Source organism: Nesoenas mayeri (genome assembly GCF_963082525.1).
Source record: "Nesoenas mayeri genome assembly, chromosome: W".
NCBI classification, from domain to species: Eukaryota; Metazoa; Chordata; class Aves; order Columbiformes; family Columbidae; genus Nesoenas; species Nesoenas mayeri.
Genome location: NC_137553.1, coordinates 14,910,022 through 14,931,370, shown reverse-complemented (window position 1 = coordinate 14,931,370; position 21,349 = coordinate 14,910,022). Strand labels below are relative to the sequence as shown.

The window sequence follows — 21,349 nt, the reverse complement described above, 5'->3', positions numbered from 1 at the left end:
CTTTAAAGTGAGTATGATGTGTATGGCATAGAATACCTCATTGGTCCATTTGGGTGACCTGTTTTATCTGCATCTCCCTGCAAGTACAACCCTTTTACAACCCATCAATTGTGGAACATAAGAGGTTTATCAGTGTCACGGAGGCACCCCGAGGTTAGTTTAAGGGACAACAGGGTCCAAAACAACTTTTATTAAACCGGTGAGAAACAGGGTTTTAGCACTCCAAAAGTGACTTAAATACAGGTTCGGATATCAGTTGAGGAAAATTATTAAGGGGCAGCAACTAATACAACAGGCGGTCCACAGAGTGCACGCACGTGGCTTCACCAAAACAATGCCGGAGCCATCTCTGAGTCCGGGAGGAGTACATACTTGCCTGTACACGGTGTGGGATTATTTTAAAGAGATACACGTACTCGTAGTGAGTACAGAAAGTGTACACTCGCGATTCCGCGAGGGTAAATTTATAATACACTCGCAATTCTGCGAGAAGTTTTACACGTGCAAATGTGCACGGAAGGTTACACGTGCTTATGTGGAATCACGGGAGGAAAATACACCCGCGATTATGCGAGGAAATACACGTGCTCATACTGAGCACGGAAAGTTCCATGTGCATATCTGCACAGAAAGTATAAATATACTCGCAATCCTGCGAGGAAATAATTTTACTCACACACGTGTCGGCAAGGCAAGCGGAACCTCCATCCCGGGGAGGGGGGCTCTCGGCGGCAGCATCTTGCTCGTGCTCCGAGAGACCCGCGACAATGGGCAGAGTCTCGACAAGAGTCCCGTTTTTTATTGGCTGATCAGATCTGACTGTAGGCATTCCAGAAGCTTCTCTGCACCCCCACACTGGCTGTGGGGTGCCCCTGAAGCTTCCAAACATCCCCCACACTGGCTGCTGGCGTCCAGCGGCTCCCTGGTGCCTTGGCACTCCCTTCTCCTAATGGCCCTGGCCAGGGTGCTCTGGGGCCAAACAAAAGAAGCTGTTAGCCTCAAACAGCAGAGAGAGAGAGGGAGATGTGTCTACTCCTTCCATATCGAAGGAGGGAGGGGGAGAGAGGGGGGTTTGCATCCTGCCACAATCAGTGACCTTGGCTGCTATGATAATAAGTGTAAACATGGTTCTTTTCTGCATACCATTTCTACCATTAGCTCAGTAAAACTGTAAACAGCAGGTGTTATCAGTCCTGGAAGTAGACACTGTCTGAAAAACATGCAGCCAACTTCAAAAAGATGGAATTACTTAGAAGAAACTTCGCTGAAAGGAAAATTCACTAAAATAGAATTGGTCCTGTTTTAGCCCAAACCAGGACACAATGTGTCTTGGTTTTGGCTGTCATAGAGTTAATTTTCTTCCTAGTGGATGGTATAGTGCTGTATTTTAGATTTAGGATGAGAATACTGTTGATAACACACTGATGTTTTAGTTATTGCCGAGCAGTGCTTACACAGAGTTGAGGCCTTTTCTGCTTCCCACACTGCCCCACCAGCAAGTAGGCTGGGAGTGCACAAGAAGATGGGAAGGGACACGGCTGGGACAGCTGACCCCAACTGACAAAAGAGATATTCCATACCATATGATGTCATGAAGGGTGATTGTAATAGGAAATTCCCTTCTGAAAGGAACAGAGGGCCCAATATGCAGGGTTGACCCTCATCTTAGGGAAGTCTGTAGTCTACCTGGAGCCCGGATCAAGGATATCACTAGAGAGCTCCCCAGACTGGTGCACCTGACAGACTACTACCCGCTGCTGCTCTTCCAGACAGATGGGGAGGAAGCTGCTTCCCGTAGTCTGAGGGGAATGAAGAACGATTTCAAGATCTTGGGAAGGATGGTGAAAGACTCAGGGGCTCAAGTGATCTTCTCTTCACTCCTTCCATCTTCAAGTGACGATGTGGGATGGAATAGGAAAATTCAGTCTCTAAATGGTTGGCTCCAGGACTGGTGCTACAGGCAGGGCTTTGGATTTTTTGATAATGGTTGGTTTTATAAGACTCCAGTCCGGACAGTGTCACACGGGAAGGGTTTATCTCGCAGGGGCAAAAGGATGCTGGGGCAGGAATTAGCTGGGCTCATTTGGAAAGCTTTAAACTAGGCTCGAAGGGGGATGGGGTTGTAGCTGAGCTTGTCCCAGTGGGGCAGCATTCTAAAACTGATGAGGACCGGGTGGCCTCCTATGCCCCTAGGGAGAAATGGGTGTGATCTGCTCGCTCCCTGAAATGCCTGTACACCAATGCGTGCAGCATGGGAAATAAGCAGGAGGAGTTAGAATCCTATGTTCAGTCGGGAGATTATGATCTGGTGGCAATTACAGAAACACGGTGAGACAGTTCACATAATTGGAATGTGGTCGTGGATGGCTATGCCCTTTTCAGAAAAGACAGGCCAGCCAGGCGTGGTGGTGGAGTTGCTCTCTATGTGAGAGAGCAACTACAATGTACTAAATTCTGCCCAGGAGCGGATGAGGAACGAGCTGAGAGTGTATGGGTCAGAATTAAGGGGCAGGCTGGCAGGGGTGACACTATTGTGGGCCACCAGATCAGGCTGAGGAAGTTGATGAGGCCTTCTGTGGGCAGCTGAGAGTGGCCTCACAGTCACAGGCCCTGGTTGTTGTGGGTGATTTTAACTTCCCTGATGTTTGCTGGAAGGACCATTCAGCCAGCCAGCCACAGTCCAGGAGGTTCCTCCAGTGCATTGATGATAACTTCCTCATGCAGATGGTGGAGGAGCCGACCAGGAGAGGTGCACTGCTGGATCTCATCCTCACTAACAAGGAGGGTCTGGTCAAAGCAGCGAAGGTTGAGGGCTGCCTGGGTTGCAGTGACCACGAGATGGTGGAGTTAAGCATCTTGTGTGTCAGGAACAGAATAGCAAGTAGAATTGCAACCCTGGACTTTAGCAGGGCTAACTTTGGCCTTTTCAGGCAATTGCTGGGGGAAATCCCATGGGCAAGACTGCTTGAAGGAAAAGGGGCCCAAGATAGCTGGATTGCATTCAGAGATTGCTTCTTCCACGCTCAGGATCAGAGCATCCCCACACGTAGGAAGTCAAGGAAGGGAGCCAGGAGGCCTGCGTGGTTGAATAGGGATCTGTTGGGTATGCTCAAGCAGAAGAGGAGAGTTTACAGGTCATGGAAGCAGGGGCTGGCCACTTGGGAGGAATATAAGGCTGCTGTTAGAGGATGTAGGAAGGCAGCTAGGATAGCCAAGGCCTCCTTAGAATTACAGCTGGCGAGAGGGGTCAAGGACAGCAAAAAGAACTTTTTCAAATACATAGCAGATAAAACTAATACCAGAGGCAATGTAGGCCCACTGATGAATGGGGTGGGCATCCTGGTGGCAGAAGATACAGAGAAGGCAAAATTACTGAATGCCTTCTTTGTCTCTGTCTACTCTGCTGGAGGCTGTCCTGGGGAGCCCTGTACCCCTGAGATCCCAGATGAAGCCAGGTCAATGGAGGAGTTTGCTTTAGTCAATGAGGACTGGGTTAGGGAGCAACTAAATAGTCTGGACATCCATAAATCCATGGGTCCAGATGGGATGCATCCGCGGGTGCTGAGGGAGCTGGCTGAAGTCATTGCTAGACAGCTCTCCGTCATCTTTGCCAAGTCTTGGGAAACAGGAGAGGTGCCCAAGGATTGGAGGAAAGCAAATGTCACTCTAGTCTTCAAAAAGGGCAAGAAGGAGGACCCAGGTAATTATAGACTGGTCAGCCTCACCTCTGTCCCTGGGAAAGTAATGGAACAGTTTATCCTTGGTGCCATCTCAAGGCCTATCAAGGATAAGAGGGTTATTAGGGGCAGTCAGCATGGCTTTACCCAGGGTAAGTCATGCTTGACCAACCTCATAGCCTTTTATGAGAATGTAACAAGGTGGATGGATGATGGCAGAGCGGTGGATGTGGTCTACCTTGACTTCAGTAAAGCCTTTGACACAGTCTCCCACAGCATCCTTGCTGCTAAACTGAGGGAGTGTGGTCTGGACGACTGGGTAGTGAGGTGGACTGGGAACTGGCTGAAGGAAAGAAGCCAGAGAGTTGTGGTCAGTGGGGCAGAGTCTAGTTGGAGGCCAGTATCTAGTGGAGTGCCTCAGGGGTCAGTACTGGGGCCAATATTATTCAATATATCCATTAACGATTTAGACGAGGGACTAGAGTGTACTATCAGTAAGTTTGCTGATGACACTAAGCTGGGAGGAGTGGCTGACACGCCAGAAGTCTGTGCTGCCATCCAGTGAGACCTGGACAGGCTGGAGAGTTGGGCGGGGAATAACCTGATGAAATTTAACAAGGGAAAGTGTTGAGTCCTGCATCTGGGCAGGAACAACCCCAGGTTCCAGTATAGGTTGGGAAATTACATATTAGAGAGCAGTGTAGGGGAAAGGGACCTGGGGGTCCTGGTGGACAACAGGATGACCATGAGCCAGCACTGTGCTCTTGTGGCCAGGAAGGCCAATGGCATCCTGGGATGTATTAGAAGGGGGGTGGTTAGTAGATCGAGAGAGGTTCTCCTTCCCCTCTACTCTGCCCTGGTGAGACCCCATCTGGAATATTGTGTCTAGTTCTGGGCCCCTCAGTTCAAGAAGGACAGGGAACTGCTGGAGAGGGTCCAGCACACGTCAACAAAGATGATTAAGGGAGTGGAGCACCTCCCTTATGAAGAAAGGCTGAGGGAGCTGGGTCTCTTTAGTTTGGAGAAGAGGAGACTGAGGGGTGACCTTATTAATGCTTATAAATATATAAAGGGTGAGTGCCATGAGGACGGAGCCAGGCTCTTCTCGGTGGCAAACAATGATAGGACAAGGGATAATGGGATCAAGCTGGAACACAAGAGGTTCCACTTAAATTTGAGAAGAAACTTCTTCTCAGTGAGGGTGACAGAGCACTGGAACAGACTGCCCAGGGAGGTTGTGGAGTCTCCTTCTCTGGAGACATTCAAAACCCGCCTGGACATGTTCCTGTGCGACCTCACCTAGGCGTTCCTGCTCCAGCAGGGGGATTGGACTAGATGATCTTTTGAGGTCCCTTCCAATCCCAAACATACTGTGATATAAACTAGGGGGAATGCTGGCTGGGAGTGGGGGGCACTGCTCAGGGACAGGCTAGGCATCGGTTGGCAGATGGTAAGCAATTCCATTGTGCATTACTTGTTTTGAATATTATTTTATCATTATCATTATTATTATTATTATTATTTTCCCTTCCTTTTCTGTCCTGTTAAACTCTCTTTATCTCAACCATTAATTTTACCTATTTTTTTTCTCCCCGATTCTCTCCCCCATCCAACTGGTGGGGAGAGTGAATGGTTATGTGGTGGTTTGCTCCCTGCTGGGTTAAACCACACCATGCTTCTTCCCCAAGGCTACCTCTTACACGCACCTGAAATCACATTTTGTATTTGACACTTAGAAATCACTTGACAGGAAATAAGATGCTAAGTAATTAAACTGTTGTATACATTAAGTATTACCACAGAATAAATTAGTTACTTTTTCAATAAATTTGTACTTTGAATCTGGAAACCCCCTTCTATATAGAAAAATAGATGGACATTATAGGGGAAACTAGGACATAAACAGACTTTTACTACCCAAAGTGCCTGAAGCCCGGTTTAGGCAGAACTGAGGCTTTGATCTTAAAGTTCTGTTTCCCAACCTCAGGAGAAATTGGAAATTACTTAGAAAATGAAAAAAAATCCTTTAAATATTGCATGCATGTGATGCACAGTAACCATTTGCATCTCATAGCTTGAAAGGGTGCTTTATTTTGTTTCGGTACAGATTAAGTCCAGTTCACAGAGAAAACGTTAGTTAATACATATCTTCACTTTGTAGGATAAATTGGCATGAACACATGAGCACTCAGTCACCAGCCTTTTATAGCTAATTTATGCAAACTTTGCCTCTAAAGCAACATGTATGGCACATAGATTTCACTAACATCCCATATAGGAGCACTGTAACATCATCTCTAGAAACACAGGAGGATGTAAATCTCAAGGACCATAAAATTATAGATACTGCTTGTGGATTTATTTTTTAGAATAATATTTTTGACATTAACTTGAAAGTTTATTTTAAAAGAATGAGTCCCTGAATATATGTTCTTCCTTGAGGCACAGGTTCAAGTTCAGCCTATGATAGCAATCTTCACTTTAAGCAGCCATTGAGAACTGCGGATTCAGACCAGCCAAAACTGTCTTAAAACCAGGTCTCCAGGTCTCTGTGAGCTGCAGTAGCAGCTAACAGGAAGAAGGGTACCTGAGTCTCAGTAGAACAAAGCAGTCTTTCATGTTTAATCATTTTATTAGAACTTGAAATAGCAATGAAGGCAAGGATGTTTGCTAAATAGTCTCAACCTACTAAACTTACCTTCATTGTTAGATATAAGATCTAATAGCACTCATGAGGCTTTGGGGTTTTTAAAATACAACATAGGACTTGACTCCAAAAGCTCATCTATCTTCCCCGCACATCCAGGCTTATGCCAGGAGGTCTAGCAAAATATAGTCACTTTTCACAAACCCTTTGTTACTTACATCAAAGTTCTTTGATATACCCAATAAAAACTCTCCCCATCACAGAGGTTCTATCTATCTTTAAGTGAAATAAAGGTGATAAATACCGTAGGCAGTACATGAAAAAGAAAAAAAAACCAAAAACAAAACCAAAAAAACCCTAAAAAAACCCACAAACAAACAAAAAACCAAAAAAACAAACAACAAACCCTCTCTCTGGAAGGGATTAAAGAAAGCTGACTTATTTTTAAACCATGTTGGCTGCTGTAAGGGTGACAAAAACCCAATATCCTCCTCAGTGTAACATAAGCAGGAACATGAAAAATACTGACGGAATGAAGATGAGAGGACAGTCTGAAGCATGTTTCAAGTAGCTTAAATGTTCAAAGCCATTTTAAAAGTTTAGTGCACTCAACTTGCTCTTGAATACTCCACTATTTTTCTGACTTTTCCACCTAGTTACTTTTTTCTCCTCTCAAAGAGCAACAGAAAATTAAAAAACAGATCACAGGAGAGAGTGACAATGAAAGCAGTGAGTTAGCATATACTATCAAGTACAGAAAGTATTCTGTAAGCTGTCAAATATAAGAGCAACACAGCAACTTTCATTTTTCCTCCACTTAAAGTAATCACATTTTGAAAATGTTTAAAAGAAAATGTCCAAAGTTCATGCCCACGTTCCTCAAAGTTTTAAACACAGCATCATACAACTGGGAGAACACCATTTATATTTTTATTTGTAAACCAAAGTTTGAAATACCTTACAATATACTTTTAATCTTTCTAAAGAAACATAATTTAAGAAGTGAAGAACAGTGTGTCACTAAATGTTAAGGACCATATTTTAAAAATCTTTATTAAAAAAGGTTATATAGGTATGATGAATTTAAGTTGTATTTTAAAGTCAACTACTTAAGCATCGAAATGATTTTAAATGAAGTGCAAAATTGGAAGTTCAGTCACAGATGAGGTTGTAGAGTTGTGCTCAAGATAGAAGAGGTCTATCCATGGCAGGTACAGCTGCAAACTCATAAGCTAACCCAGTCTGTCTCAGCTGTGAATCCTGCAGATCTGAACGACACCACTGATTAGGTCAGTTTGATCTACTTAATATAAACTCTCCCTTTCTAATAAGAAGGATATTAACTAAAGCTTATAGCTAAGCAATAAAACCTTTCTAATTAGCAACAAAAAATAAAAATGACATGCTTGCTCTTTTTCAGGCACTTTTAAGAACATAATTTACTGTAGGTAAAAAGCTAGTATAGAGATTAAGAGATTTCTTAAATTTCAACTCTACAGTTATATACCATCTAGTATTCTTGCTCTTAATATTAACTAAAAAAGTTTCTAAACACCTGTAAGCCCCACTTTAAATCTTCATTGTTATAAGGAAAAAAAAATTATATGTAAATCAATGCTTAATTTGTTCAATGCATAATATTTACACTGTGAAACCAATGAGAGATAACAAGCAATGGCAAAGAGGCAATAAATTTTAAAAAGCCAAAGTTTTTATATATATATTCTTTTACAATAGTGTGCTAATCAGCATAATCGTATATAAAAAATAAAACATAGCAGAGCATCCAATTACAGAAATTTTAATAATCTGAACTGCAGTCATTACTTGCTAACCATTTACATGCAACACCTGCTAGGACTTACTTAGTTTTTGAAGTGTAAAATAGACTACAAGGCTTAAGAGACAAACATTAATTTGTGTACAAACAAAATTAAAAGCTGCACTCAAGAACTGTACTGGTCACGAGCCTCTTCCATACAGGAGGGAGAAAAAAAAAAGTACAAACTATGATAGAAACTGGTCTCTTTCTATACACTATCAAAAGCAATGCATAACCTGAGAATATCTAGATGGCAAACTCTGTAGACACTGAAAATAAATAGATTTTACATACATGCTCTTTATAGGAGGCCTTTCCATCAAATGGCAATGAAAAGTAAAATTTAAGGGGCATTTTACAGGAACTATTGACAAAGCTGCTTAAAGTAATTTTAAATTTTAAAGTAATTTTGTTAGATATAATTGAAACAACATCTGTGTATAAAATGTCCTGACAGACACTTCATCGTGGAGCTCTGGTGATTTTAAAAGGCTCTTTTTTGATCTGTTATGAATTGTACTGAAGAGGTATTGATGCATGCACACATCTGTGTCAGCTGAGACTAGTGATCCAACTGCATGCACATTTCCTCCTTGAGGTACCTTCCATGTTAAACCACTTCAATAACAGTAAGATGAAAAATAGATTAAACAAAGTATTTCAGATAACTCAAACTGAATAGCAAACAGAATGCCAATATGGCAGTAAAACCTTTTTCTGTTGTTTTTAAACAGGAAGGTCTCTTGTACCAGCAGAATCTTGTATACAGATACACAGAGGAGGGAATACACCACTTATAATTCCCGTTAAACAAGAGCTGATTCATCATGTGAGAAGGTACAAATTACAGAAAACATGAATAGTAGATAGAAGAGAAACAACTGGTTTACATGAAAGAAGAGAGAACACTTCAGTCTGAATGCAGTTATTTTGTGAAAGCTGCTACAACAGCCCACAGAACCTCATTTGTGTTGGCTTTCGTACATTCAACTTCAGGGTCTAAATCCAGAAGCTGCCGTACTCTCTTTGTGGCTAAATCATACTGCTCATCCAAAAGTGGGGCAAAAGCGTTCTCCAGAACATCTGAAGCATGGGCTAAATAAACAAGTGCCAGCAAGCGCTTGTCCATGCGGTGAGGGTCATTCACCCATTTGTCAAGAACTGCTTCTTGAACCTTCTTGATGAGGCGCTGTTTGATATTGTTGTTGGTGAGAGGGTGAGTAGTCATGTCAAAAAGAAGGAAGTTCTGTTTCTCTGTCGTCAGTACACCTTTTTCCACCAGATTTTTAGCTAACCGTTCACGGACATTTCGCAACTGGTAGTGCAACTTCAGTGGGTTCCATGTTTCACCTAAAAAAACAAGCAAAAAAGCCAAGAGTCAGGGAAAGTTTAAGCTGCACTATTACAGTAATTCTCCCCCCCCTGCTGCAGAATGAGCCATCAAATTCATATAGCTGACTATTACACTAAGATATTGTGTTCGTGTCAGCATTCTCTGATCTTTGACCTACCCAGATATATGTATAGAGACAGAGACCACGAGAGCCTTTTTGAGGAGTTTCAGTGTATATTTAAAGTTTAGACAAAATGCTAGCTAAGCCATGTCTTGATTAGGGAGATGACAAATAAGCACTCTTATACTGAAGGAAAAGGAAAGAAAAAAAAAAGGGGGGGGAAAAAAACCCACAACAAAACAGCCCCCCCAAAAAACCCCAAAACAAACCACTAAACCAAACTCCACAGTCCTCAAGAAAGAGTTAATAAAAATTCTACTTCCAACCTTTTATCAATTCAGAATCTGGAAGAAGTGTCATTGCCATTTTGCCACAGACAAGCTAATGCACACATAACCTATATGTCCTCATAATTTCTCTATTTCTTAAGGTTTACATTCTTCTCTCCCTTCCTGCCCCCATCAGGTGAAACAGTGACATGCACTGTATGAGCGTGGGTGTGTGCATTACACAAGGACACATGTTGGGCAGGGGCTTTGATGTTTCTATAAAAATTATTTCCAATGGTTTTTTGTTAAGGCAGGAGAACTGGGCACTTCTGAGTGTGTGTATGCGCTTAGAGGAGGGAATTTTAAAAGCACAAAATCAGCATCAACAGCTACTGAGAAAACTAAAGTTGCTAAGTGCTGAGAAATCCATCTTTGCTTAAGAGTTTACTTAAGAAGCTAAAAGTTTAGGTCCAGCCTGCCTAAGTATTTATTGTAAGTATTAAAACCCCCTCCTGATATAAAAGAGCCTATGCATTTTGAGATATGAGGAAAGAAACAGCATAAAGTATTTCTTACACAGATGGGGATTTTCCCAAAAGTGATGCGAGAATTTCTATATCAAAAAGCTTTTTAAAAAATCATTGGTTAAGTAATACTACTTTAAGGTTTGTCCCATTGTGATGGAAGGTGACGTATACTGTATCCAAGTAACAGACAAGTAAACAAATGAGGTGACACCAACTGCATAGTGAAAAGTACAGATATCACCCAGGCCTGAACTCCACACTTCCCTGGAAGAATCACATTCTCACTGAATGTGATTCCCCAGCTTGACTATGAATGAAGCTATCATATAACAAAAAAAAAAAAACAACCCCTCACCCACCAAAAAAACCCAAACCAAAAAGCAAACCAAAACAAACACACAAAAAAACACAACAAAAGAAATAAACAACCCAAAACAAACAAACAAAAAAATCCACACCAGAGTCATCTCCCGACAGCATTTCACATGGAAAAGGTAATTTCCTAAGATGTTTCCAAAACTGTTAGGTGAATGTGGCTATATAATAATAAAAATCAGTACTATGGTGACACAGAATCACAGAATGGTTAAAGCTGGAAGGGACCTCTGGAGATCATCTAGTCCAACCGACCTGCTAAAGCAGCTACACCTAGAGGAGACTGCACAGGAATGTGTCCAGGCAGGTCTTGAATGTCTCCAGAGGAGACTCCACAACCTCTCTGGGCAGCCTATTCCAGTGCTCTGGCACCCTCAAAGAAGTTTTTCCTCACATTCAGATGGAACCTCCTATGCTTCAGTGTGTACCCATTGCCCCTCATCCTATCGGTGGGCACCACTGAAAGGAGTCTGGTCCCATCCTCTTGACATCCACCCTTGAGATATTTATACACAGAGATGAGATCCCCTCTCAGCCTTCTCCAGGCTGAACAGACCCAGTTGTCTCACTCTCTCCGCATAAGAAAGGTGCTCTAGGCCCCTAATCATATTCGTAGCCCACCGCTGGACTCCCTCCAGTAATTCCTTATCCTTCTTAAACTGGGGAGCCCAGAACTGGACGCAGTACTCCAGATACAGCCTCACCAGGGCAGAGGGTAACCTCCTTGGACCTGCTGGTCACACTTTTTAATGCACCCCAGGATACTGTTGGCCTTCTTGGCCACAAGGGCACATTGTTGACTCAAGGTCAACCTGTTGTCAACCAGAACTCCCAAGTCCTTCTCTGCAATGCTGCTTTCCAGCAGGTCTGCCTCTAACCTGTACTGGTGCCTGGGGTTGTTCCTCCCCAGGTGCAGGACCCGACACTTGCCCTTGTTAAACTTCATTAGGATCTTCTCTGCCCAGTCATGCAGCCTGTCCAGGTCTCACTGAATGGCAGCACAGCCTTCGGGTGTGTCAGCCCTTCCATCCATTTTGTCAGCACTCTCACTTTGGTATAATCAGCAAACTTGCTGAGGGTGCACTCAGTCTCTTCATCCAGGTCACTGATGAACAGGTTGAACAGGACTGGACCTAACAATGACCCCTGGGGAACCTCACTAACTACAGGCCTCCAACCAGACACTGCACTGTTGGTCACAACCCTCTGAGCTCTGCCATCCAACCAGTTCATGATCCATCTCACCATGCATACATCCAGCCTGCACTTCGTGAGCTTGCCTATGAGGAGATTGTGAGAGACAGTGTGAAAGGCCTTGCTGAAGGTAGACAACGTCCACTGCTCTCCCCTTGTCTACACAGCCAGTCATACCATCATAGAAGGCTATCAGGTTGGTCAAACATGATTTCCCTTTAGTGAACCCGTGCTGACTACTCTTGATAACCTTCTTTTACTCCACATGCTTGGAGATGAATTCCAGAATGAGCTGTTCCATCACCTTTCCAGGGATGGAGGTGAGGCTGACTGGCTTGTAGTTTCCTGGGTCATTCTTCTTGCCCTTTTTGAAGTCTGGAGTAACATTGGCTTTCCTCCAGTCCTCAGGCACCTCTCCTGTTCTCTAAGACCTTTCAAAGTTAATGGAGAGCGGCTTAGCAATAACATCTGCCAGCTCTCTCAGCACTCATGGGTGCATCCCATCAGGGCCCATGAATTTGTGGATGTCCAGTTTGTGTAGACAATCTCTAACCTGTTCTTCCTGAACCAAGGGAAAGTCTTCCTTTTGCCAGACTTTCTCTCCTGTCTCTAGGGTCTGGAATACCTGAGGGCCAGTTTTAGCAGTAAAGATGGAAGTGAAGAAGGCATTTAGTAACTTTGCCTTCTCTGTATCATCCATCACCAGGGCACTCTCCTCATTCAGCAGCAGACCTACATTTTCCCTAATCTTCCTTTTGCTGCTGATATACTTGAAGAAGCCCTTCTTGTTGTCTTTGACATCCCTGGCTAGATTTAATTCTAAGTGAAGCTTGGCCTTCCTCACCACATCCTTGCATACTCTAACAGCCTCCTTGTATTCCTCCCAGGTGGTCTGTCCCTTTTTCCACATTTCATAAACATCCTTCTTCTGCTTGAGATTTAACTGGAGTTCCTTACTCATTCATGCTGGCCTCTTACTCACTTCCTCATAGGGATGCATCGGTCTTGGGCTTGGAGGAAGTGATGTTTGAATATTAGCCAGCTCTCTTGGACTCCCCTACCTTCTAGAGTCCTAACCCATGGGATTCTTCCAAGTAGGACCCTGAAGAGGCCAAAGTTTGCTCTGCTGAAGTCCATGGTTTTAGTCCTACTTATTTTTCTAATTCCTCCATACAGGTTCCTGAACTCCACTATCTCATGGTCACTACAACCAAAGCCACTCCCTGCTGTGACATCTCCAATGAGTTCTTCTTGGTTTCTTAGGACAAGGTCCAGCAGTATGCCTCTCCTCATTGGCTCCTCCACCATTTGTGTAAAAAAGTTGTCACCAATGATCTATAGGAACCTCCTGGACTGTATGTGCTTAGCTGTGTTGCCCACCCAGCAGATGTCAGGAGGATTGTAGTCTCCCATAAGAACCAGGGCATGTGATAGTCAGGCTACTTCCAGCTGTCTGTAGAAAGCCTCATCAACTTCCTCCTCCTGATCAGGTGGCCTGTAGCAAACACCCACAACAGTGTCACCCTTGTTAAGCTGTCCTTTAATTTTTACCCATAAGGATTCAACTCGCTCGTCATCGCCCCCTAGGCAGGGTACAAGACATTCGAGTTGCTGTCTCGCATCAAGTGCAACTCCTCCAGCTTGCCTTGCTGACCTGTCTTTCCTGAAAAGTACATAGCCCTCCATGACAACATTCCAGTCATGTGAGCTGTCCCACCATGTCTCCGTAATAGCAATGAGATCATGGCCCTGTGAATGCACATAGATCTCTAATTCTTCCTGTTTATTCCACATGCTACATGCGTCGGTGTATAGACACTTCAGGGAAATACTCAAGCATGCGAGTTTCTCATGAGGGGTGCAGAAAGATCTACCATAGCTGTGTGGTACCCTTGAGGTGGTTTGCCCTCTGGTTCTCATCTTGGGAGGCAGCTAAGGAATATTTGTCACTGGTCTGATTGGACACCTTGCGATCAATCTCCTCAATTACACAGGCACTTGCTTGTTCAAAAACAGACAGATGTTTGTTACATCTACAGGAAGACCTGACATTTTGATCCAAACTTCTGTATTCTCTATATTTGCTTTCCCTTAGAGGCTATCTTATAAACAAGATCAGCCTGGCAAACATCACCTTAAATGTCCATATAAATATTTCCATGAAGGCTTTGAACACAAACTTCAAGCAGCATTCTTCACATCACTGATAATTATGGATAGAGTAGCTATTTTCCAGGATCAGGCTCTAAAGCAAAAATCTAAAAGAATTTATTAAAAACCCCAAACAAAACACCAAAATATTTTTCTTCAAAGGGCAGGTCTCTAAATCATGGTCAACACAAAGAACCCTAATGCCATCCAAGTACTAGTAATTAAATATCCATGTGTAAGTAAAAATGATTGATCTAAGTCTCAGCCACAGCACTGACTGTAATCATCTTCCCAGAGCCAAAGCTTAGCAGGGTCAGGAAAACCTTAGGTTAGCTCAAGGAAAACCTACAACATTGTTCATTCATTAGTTGACCTTTTTTGAATCAGTACTAACTTGATGTGCTCCACACTGTGAGAGAAGGTGAAATGTCAGCACTGATGATGTATTTGGGACAAGAAGAATTAATTGTTTTTGCAGGCTGTAAAAGTGAAGGAACCGAGCAAGAACTAAACTGCAAGGCTACAAAGCAGCCATGACCCTACTGAAATGGGCTGCTTTGTTCTCCTCCCTCCCCACTCTGCCTGACAGTCAAGAAACAAGAGGGGAGGGATGGCAAGGGCACTATGAACTGTTTAGAGTATGCAAGGAAGGCTGCTTCAAGTGGTACAGGATGAATGAGAAGAACATTACAAAATCAAGAAGGCACAAAAAGCTGGAGAGATTTTGCTCATTTTTGAAACTCTTACTTATCTGTTGTTACAAGTAACAATTAGATTTAGATAGAAAAATTCAAGTCTCATTATCCCCTACCTCCCAAAGTCATATTGTTGACAAAACAGTGGGCTTTTTTTCCTGCACTGTTTGCACAACTAAATACAGCTCTGATCTATTCCAGGTGTTGCAGAATAAGTTTAAGCAAATTAACTTTTTAATTGTATTCTATTCTTTTAGCAGTATTATTTTGTTTGAACAACCTGTTTTAGCATGAGTAGCCAAACTTGGCTTGAGTGGCTAGACCTGCTGGAATTCCAGGCTGCATACTGTGAACTTATCTTAACCTGGTTGCTTGGTGATGGGGGAGGATGTGAAAACTGGTACCAGGAGACAAAGAGGCAACACTGTCAGCAGAGGCTGCAAACCATCAAGATAAGAACAGTAAAAAGCTGCCTAGAAGACCAAGAAAGAGAATCCAATAAGAAACAAAGAAGCCCCAGACCCAGAATTACCATTGGACTAAAAGGCGCCATGGACAGCGTGTAAAGGACATGTGAAGATGGGGTGCACAGATTGTGAGGGTTTAAAAGCCCAAGCTTATTTTGTCTTGGGGTCCCTCCCTTTGAGAGGCACCCAGTCCAGACTGTTTCTTTGCTGTAACTTTCAATTTGTTTATTTATTTATTTTTAACTAAATTATTTTTTTAAGCACAGACATCTGAGACTATGCTACAGGAAACCTAGGGTCAAGAACATTTCTTTAACACAGGAAAGCTGCATTTTGTGTATTTTGTAAAAACAAACAAACCTTATTGATGAATTTTGGCTACAAAAAAACCAAAACAAAACACAACAACAAAAACAAACAAACAACCCAAAATGCACACACAAAACCAACAAACAAACAAAAAAAACCAACCCAAACCAAACAAACAAAATCCAATAAAAGCACTACATATTAAAAGATGGTCATTGTTAATTTCAGTTTAATTTATGCAGTCTGAGAGTACAAATGTTGGCAAGGTATATGAAAAGTGTTAACTGCAATTGTAAAGATGAAATATAACTGACATTTCATTTTTTTGGCAATAATTTATTAGCTTTACAGGAAGAGCTGTGTGCAAAGTACTCATCTTGAAGACTTTGCTTTGAACAAATAGAAGTATCTAATATTTGAAAATAATTGTTACATTTCTCCAGTTAATGGAAAAATAGAAAGAACTCCTGACTCTCTGTTGTTTCTTTATGATTAATGGCCAAATCACCCTCAGTTTTTACATCTGAACAGTGAGCTCATTATCTCCTTTCTTTATCAGAAGATCTGAATACTGAATCCATATGGCTATACTCCAAACTTCTGCTAGCCCTCATTTTCAATGACAAAGAAGGGCAGTTATATCTCCAGGGTGCAGTCTTGATTTACTTCAGAGTCAGTGGAAGACACCTCTTCCACAGAGTAGAGATATCCTCTGACACTTCCATCTAGATCCTTTCTGTACCAAGTTAAGTCAAAAGCAACAGTTACTTGTATTTGATTAAAGGCTACAATCAACAAGAATGTACTCTAGAGGACAAATTAACTTTTTTGCATATTATCTCCTCAAATCTCCAGTGATGCCAGATAATTAGCTTTATTGGGGGGGGGAAAGCAAATACATTATGTTCAAGGCTTACCACTAAGCAGTTCAATCCAATTTTGAACTGTTTCAGGAGACTGGGTCTCTTTTATGTGTTTCAGAGCTTCATCAAGCAGAACGTCCCCTGTAGGAGCATCTGATTTGCAAATCACCTAGGACAAAATAAAACACAGTCAGTATTTTGACTTAATTGATATATCATAAACATACAACAATAAAAACTGGAAATATCTACCTTTTATCAGAACCAAGGAAAAATTCAAGGAGTGAGGAATCTCTTAATATGCAAGTTTAAGAAGTACCGAGTTAAAAAAAAACTATTTAGGATTTTAATTACAAAGCTATGTTAAGTCTTAAGTTATCTATAACCTAAATTAAAATTAACCTTCATTAACTAAAACTATAGTATTAATAAAAAATTAGGTATTAAGTATGTTAAGGAAGATAATCCACTAACCTGGCCAGGTCCTTTGCTTCCTCCCCAAAACAAAGTATACTACAGTGTTAAATTGCTCTCTGATGGCAGTCAATTTTACTGCTTCAAGTTAATTTATTCAGAATACTGCAGTTAAACAATTAGGTCACATGAAACTGAGAAGTCAATTAGAAAGTGAAAAAGTAGGAAAACTGGTTTTCTTCTTCCATATATTGATGGATAAAAATAGGTTCAAGACAACATCTATAAGTTTTACAGCTCTGAAGAACATGTTGACCAGCAACACTATGTTCCATTCACTAACAGTTAAAATACACATATTAGGCAAAATATGTATGTACCAATAAACCTCTTAATATGCAATAATAAATGCAATATCACTTAAGTTTGTTATTTAATAACTTCTAAAATTATTTGAGTTCTTCACCCAAGAGAACACAGGAGAGAGAAAAAAATCATTCACAGTAACATAACAAAATTTAAGAATGTAATTGCTTGTTTACCAGTATAAGTAATTATATAAACCATGTACAAATATAATTTTTTCTGGTTAGAAAAACATGAGCATCAAATTAACATATACAGATTTAACTAGCCCAAGTCAATATGATTGGATAAAAACAATAACAAAATGCTGTCTTTCTTTAGGAAAAGAAGAATTACTACTGTTTCAAAGCTATTTATGAAAATAATTATTAAATCTGACAATTTAAATAGTTTTACAAGCGAGCACTTTATAAGTATCAGGTAAAAAGATAACAGACAATAGACAGAAAAATAACACATCAAAACAATTCCACATATGCAAGAGAAGAATAGGGTGAAAAATTTTATTTTTTAGTAAAGTTTCACAGTAGTCAGAAAGGTGTTCTGGAAAAGCTTTAAGTGTCCTATTGAAACATATCTCAAGTTCAGTTCTGTTCCATAGTTCTAATAATCCTTACTACAAACAATAGAGGAGTACAATACATTTTCATAGGGTCTGTAGATGACACTGAAATGAGTTGCAATGGTAAGACAGCTTCAATACTGGCAAGATGATCCCAAACTGGAGATGTGTACAAAGTCAATGACATGAAATGAAAAGAAATGCAAAGTAGTATAGTCAGGATGAAAAAACAGATGATAAATATAAAAGATATAATAAACAACTATATAGTTCAGAATGGCAAAAAAAAATTCTATTAATAGTAATTCTAGCAGTAGACTACGAATCAAATGAATCAACAAAAGCCAAGTCTTTTGACAAAGTAAAATTTAATTTTAAGCTGTATTAACAGGAAATTGCCAGAGAGATCTTTGTGAATACCTAACAGGTCATAGCTGGAATAATATGTTAAATTCAGATGGTGTCTATAAAACACAGAAACTAAGATTTTAATAAAAATCAGCAAGAATGAACCAGTCCACAATACCAGGATAAAAAGAATGATGTTTGTATAAATATAAAAAAGAAGCATGTAAGATATTTTTACAAAGAGGGTATCAGTAGTAGTACTAGTACTACTAGTAGTTTAGTGTGTCTACTTTGGGAAAAATAAAAGATACCAGCTTATTCTGGATATATGGAAGATGCAGGATGCAGGATGTATTGTCAAAAACTTCAACAAGTAAATTAAATATCCAGAAAGGATGTTAAATTGTATACAGTGAAGAATTTTAAGACTAAATATCTCCCAGGGAAGGATCAGAGAAACTTGATTTTCTGTTACTGCATCAAGATTAAATGGTCTATTGAGATACTGTCCGGATCTCCACTTTTGGAAGCTGGAGATCACTCTAACCATAAATCTCAGATATTTGGTTTTAAGAACACAACTATATTTTAATCCAGACAATCTATATTTGAAACTAAACACAAAATGCATATTTATATTTCAGATTTACAAGCTTGCACCATAGTGTCACTCAAAAACTTTATTAACCACATATTATATTACATGTTTTCCAGTTTTATATCAAGACTAAATTTTTGGAAGTTTCTCTTATTTAATTATACAGGATCATACTTTAAATTGGGTTTTTGAGCTGCTAGATTGTGGCTATTAATAGACAGCCTTCAGATACACCTTTAATAATTAGCCTAAAAGCACCCAACTTATTTATCCTTACTTCTTTTAAAAAATGACTTTCCAACAGTATTTTAGTTTATTTGATGTATCCCATATGATTTGTTTCACAGTAACCTTAGTTAGACTAGATCACTCCAGACTGCTGCAGTTGGTAATCTACTACTCACCATCTCACTTTAACAGGTGAGATATGAAGTCATCTTTTTGACCTGTTTTATTAAACAAACAAACAAACAAAAACAAACCTTACTGAACAGATATATCCCAGACTTTAAAGCATTTTTAAAAACTAAGCTGTTTTTTTTTAAAAAAGAAAAGGTGTAGAAAACAGCTTTTCTCTTGCTTATTTGGGGTTAAGACAATTTTTTCTACTGCTGCAAAGAAGTTTAAGAAGCTAGTCTGAATATAAAGGAAATAAAGAAAAAAGCTGTAAGGAGCATAGAATCTCCCATTCAACTCAGTCAGGGTTCCATAAGCTCTTGGGAAGCCACAATACACAGCGATTTTGTTTCTAAGTTGACCGTTCTGCAGCCAGGCATACAGCACTGTTTCTTCTCACTTCTCTGCTACATTACATATTGATGGCACAGATTCTTCTGATTACCCTTCTCCTCAAAGAAAAGTATTTTGATGTACAGGTCCACAGTATTTCTCTTCCCCTCCCTTTCCCAGCACATGCAGACAGGCAACAAGGGAAGCCCAGTCACTTCTCTCCTTAAGCAATTTGGACATCAATAAATCCATGGGTTCTGACGGGATACATGTGCGGGTGCTGAGGGAGCTGGCTGAAGTCACTGCTAGGCCATCTTTGCTAAATCATAGGAAACAGGAGGACTCCTGAGGACTGGAAGAAAGCAAATGTCACTCCATTCTTCAAAAAGGGCAAGAAGGAGGACCTGGGTAACTATAGACTGGTCAGCCTCACCTCTATCCCGGAAAGGTGATGGAATCCTTGGCACCATCTCAAGGCATATCAAGGATAAGAGGATCATTAGGGGCAGTCAACATGGCTTCACCAAGGGGAAGTCATGCTTAACCAACCTCATAGCCTTTTATGAAGACATAACCAGGTGAACAGATGATGGTAAAGCAGTGGATGTGGTCTATCTTGATTTCAGTAAAACATTTGACACAGTCTCCCACAGCATCCTTGCTGCTAAACTGAGGAAGTGTGGTCTGGAGGATCGGGTAGTGAGGTGAACTGGGAAATGGCTGAAGGAAAGAAGCCAGAGAGTTGTGGTCAATGAGGCAGAGTCTAGTTGGAGGCCTGTATCTAATGGAGTCCCTCAAGGGTCAGTACTGGGACCAGTACTATTTAATATATTTATCAATGACTTGGATGAGGGAATAGAGTGCACTGTCAGCAAGTTTGCTGATGACACCAAACTGGGAGGAGTGGCTGACATGCCAGAAGGCTGTGCTGCCATCCAGTGAGACCTAGACAGGCTGGAGAGTTGGGCAGGGAAAAATGCAATGAAATATAACAAGGGCAAGCGTAGAGTCTTGCATCTGGGAAAGAACAACCCCAGGTTCCAGTATAACTTGGGGAAAGACCTGTTGGAGAGCAGTGTAGGGGAAAGGGACCTGGGGATCCTGGTGGACAGCAGGATGACCATGAGCCAGCACTGTGCCTTTGTGGTCAAGAAGGCCAATGGCATCCTGGGTGTCCTGGTTTTGTTAAAAACAAGACCAGTTCTCTTTTAGTAATTTTTTCCTTTCAGCTAAGTTCTTCTAGGTGGCTGTACTCTTCTGAGTTTTTGCCTGCATATTTTTCCTTGGATGCTGTACTCGGTGCTGATAAGAAGACCAACGGAATGCTGAAGAAGCTCATGTTTAGATTTATTACTATGGTAGCCAAGACAGACTGATAAGTTTTCCCATGTTCTATTGTGAGAGGGGCATATTTAAGGAGGGGTAGACAGAACAAGTGACTTAAATTGACCAACTGAGTATTCCATCCCATAATCGTCATACCCCCTATATAAAAGGGTCTGTTGGCTCTTTGGCCATGGCTGGCATCTAGAGAAGACTTTGTCTGTCTGCCTGTGATCTACAGGCCTCAGGCCCTGCATCCCTGCAACCAGTATCTGGTTTGCTGTAAAGTCCTGCCCATGACTTCCAGGGCCCTGACCTGCAGCTGCTGGAGCCACGCCAGCCCCACCCACCCAGCTCCTGCTGCTGGAGTGATGCCAACTCCACATCGAGCACTCAAGATTGGTTTTGTATATTTTGTATATATATATATATATTCTCTATTTATTAGTAGCATTAGTAAAACCCTTTAAAACTCTCCAATTTGAAGTCTAAGTCTCTCTTCCTTCCCTCTTATCTTCCCTGTCATCTTTCCGATCTAAAGGAAGGGGGTGGCGGGAGA

General features: G+C 41.2%; 1 protein-coding gene across 1 annotated transcript in view; it reads right to left on the bottom strand.

Annotated features, from left to right (window-relative positions):
* Nucleotides 1–9,071: 9,071 nt before the first annotated feature.
* LOC308051458 (Golgi phosphoprotein 3-like) overlaps nt 9,072–21,349 on the bottom strand; it is a gene marked incomplete at its 3' end in the record, with an annotated part of 50,884 nt that continues 38,606 nt past the window's right edge. Inside the window, exons 3-4 of the mRNA XM_080361895.1 lie at nt 16,505–16,619; nt 9,072–9,496 (exon numbers count right to left, since the gene is read on the bottom strand). Coding sequence (XP_080218021.1) covers nt 9,072–9,496; nt 16,505–16,619 — 540 coding nt within the window. The remainder of the gene's footprint in view (nt 9,497–16,504; nt 16,620–21,349) is intronic.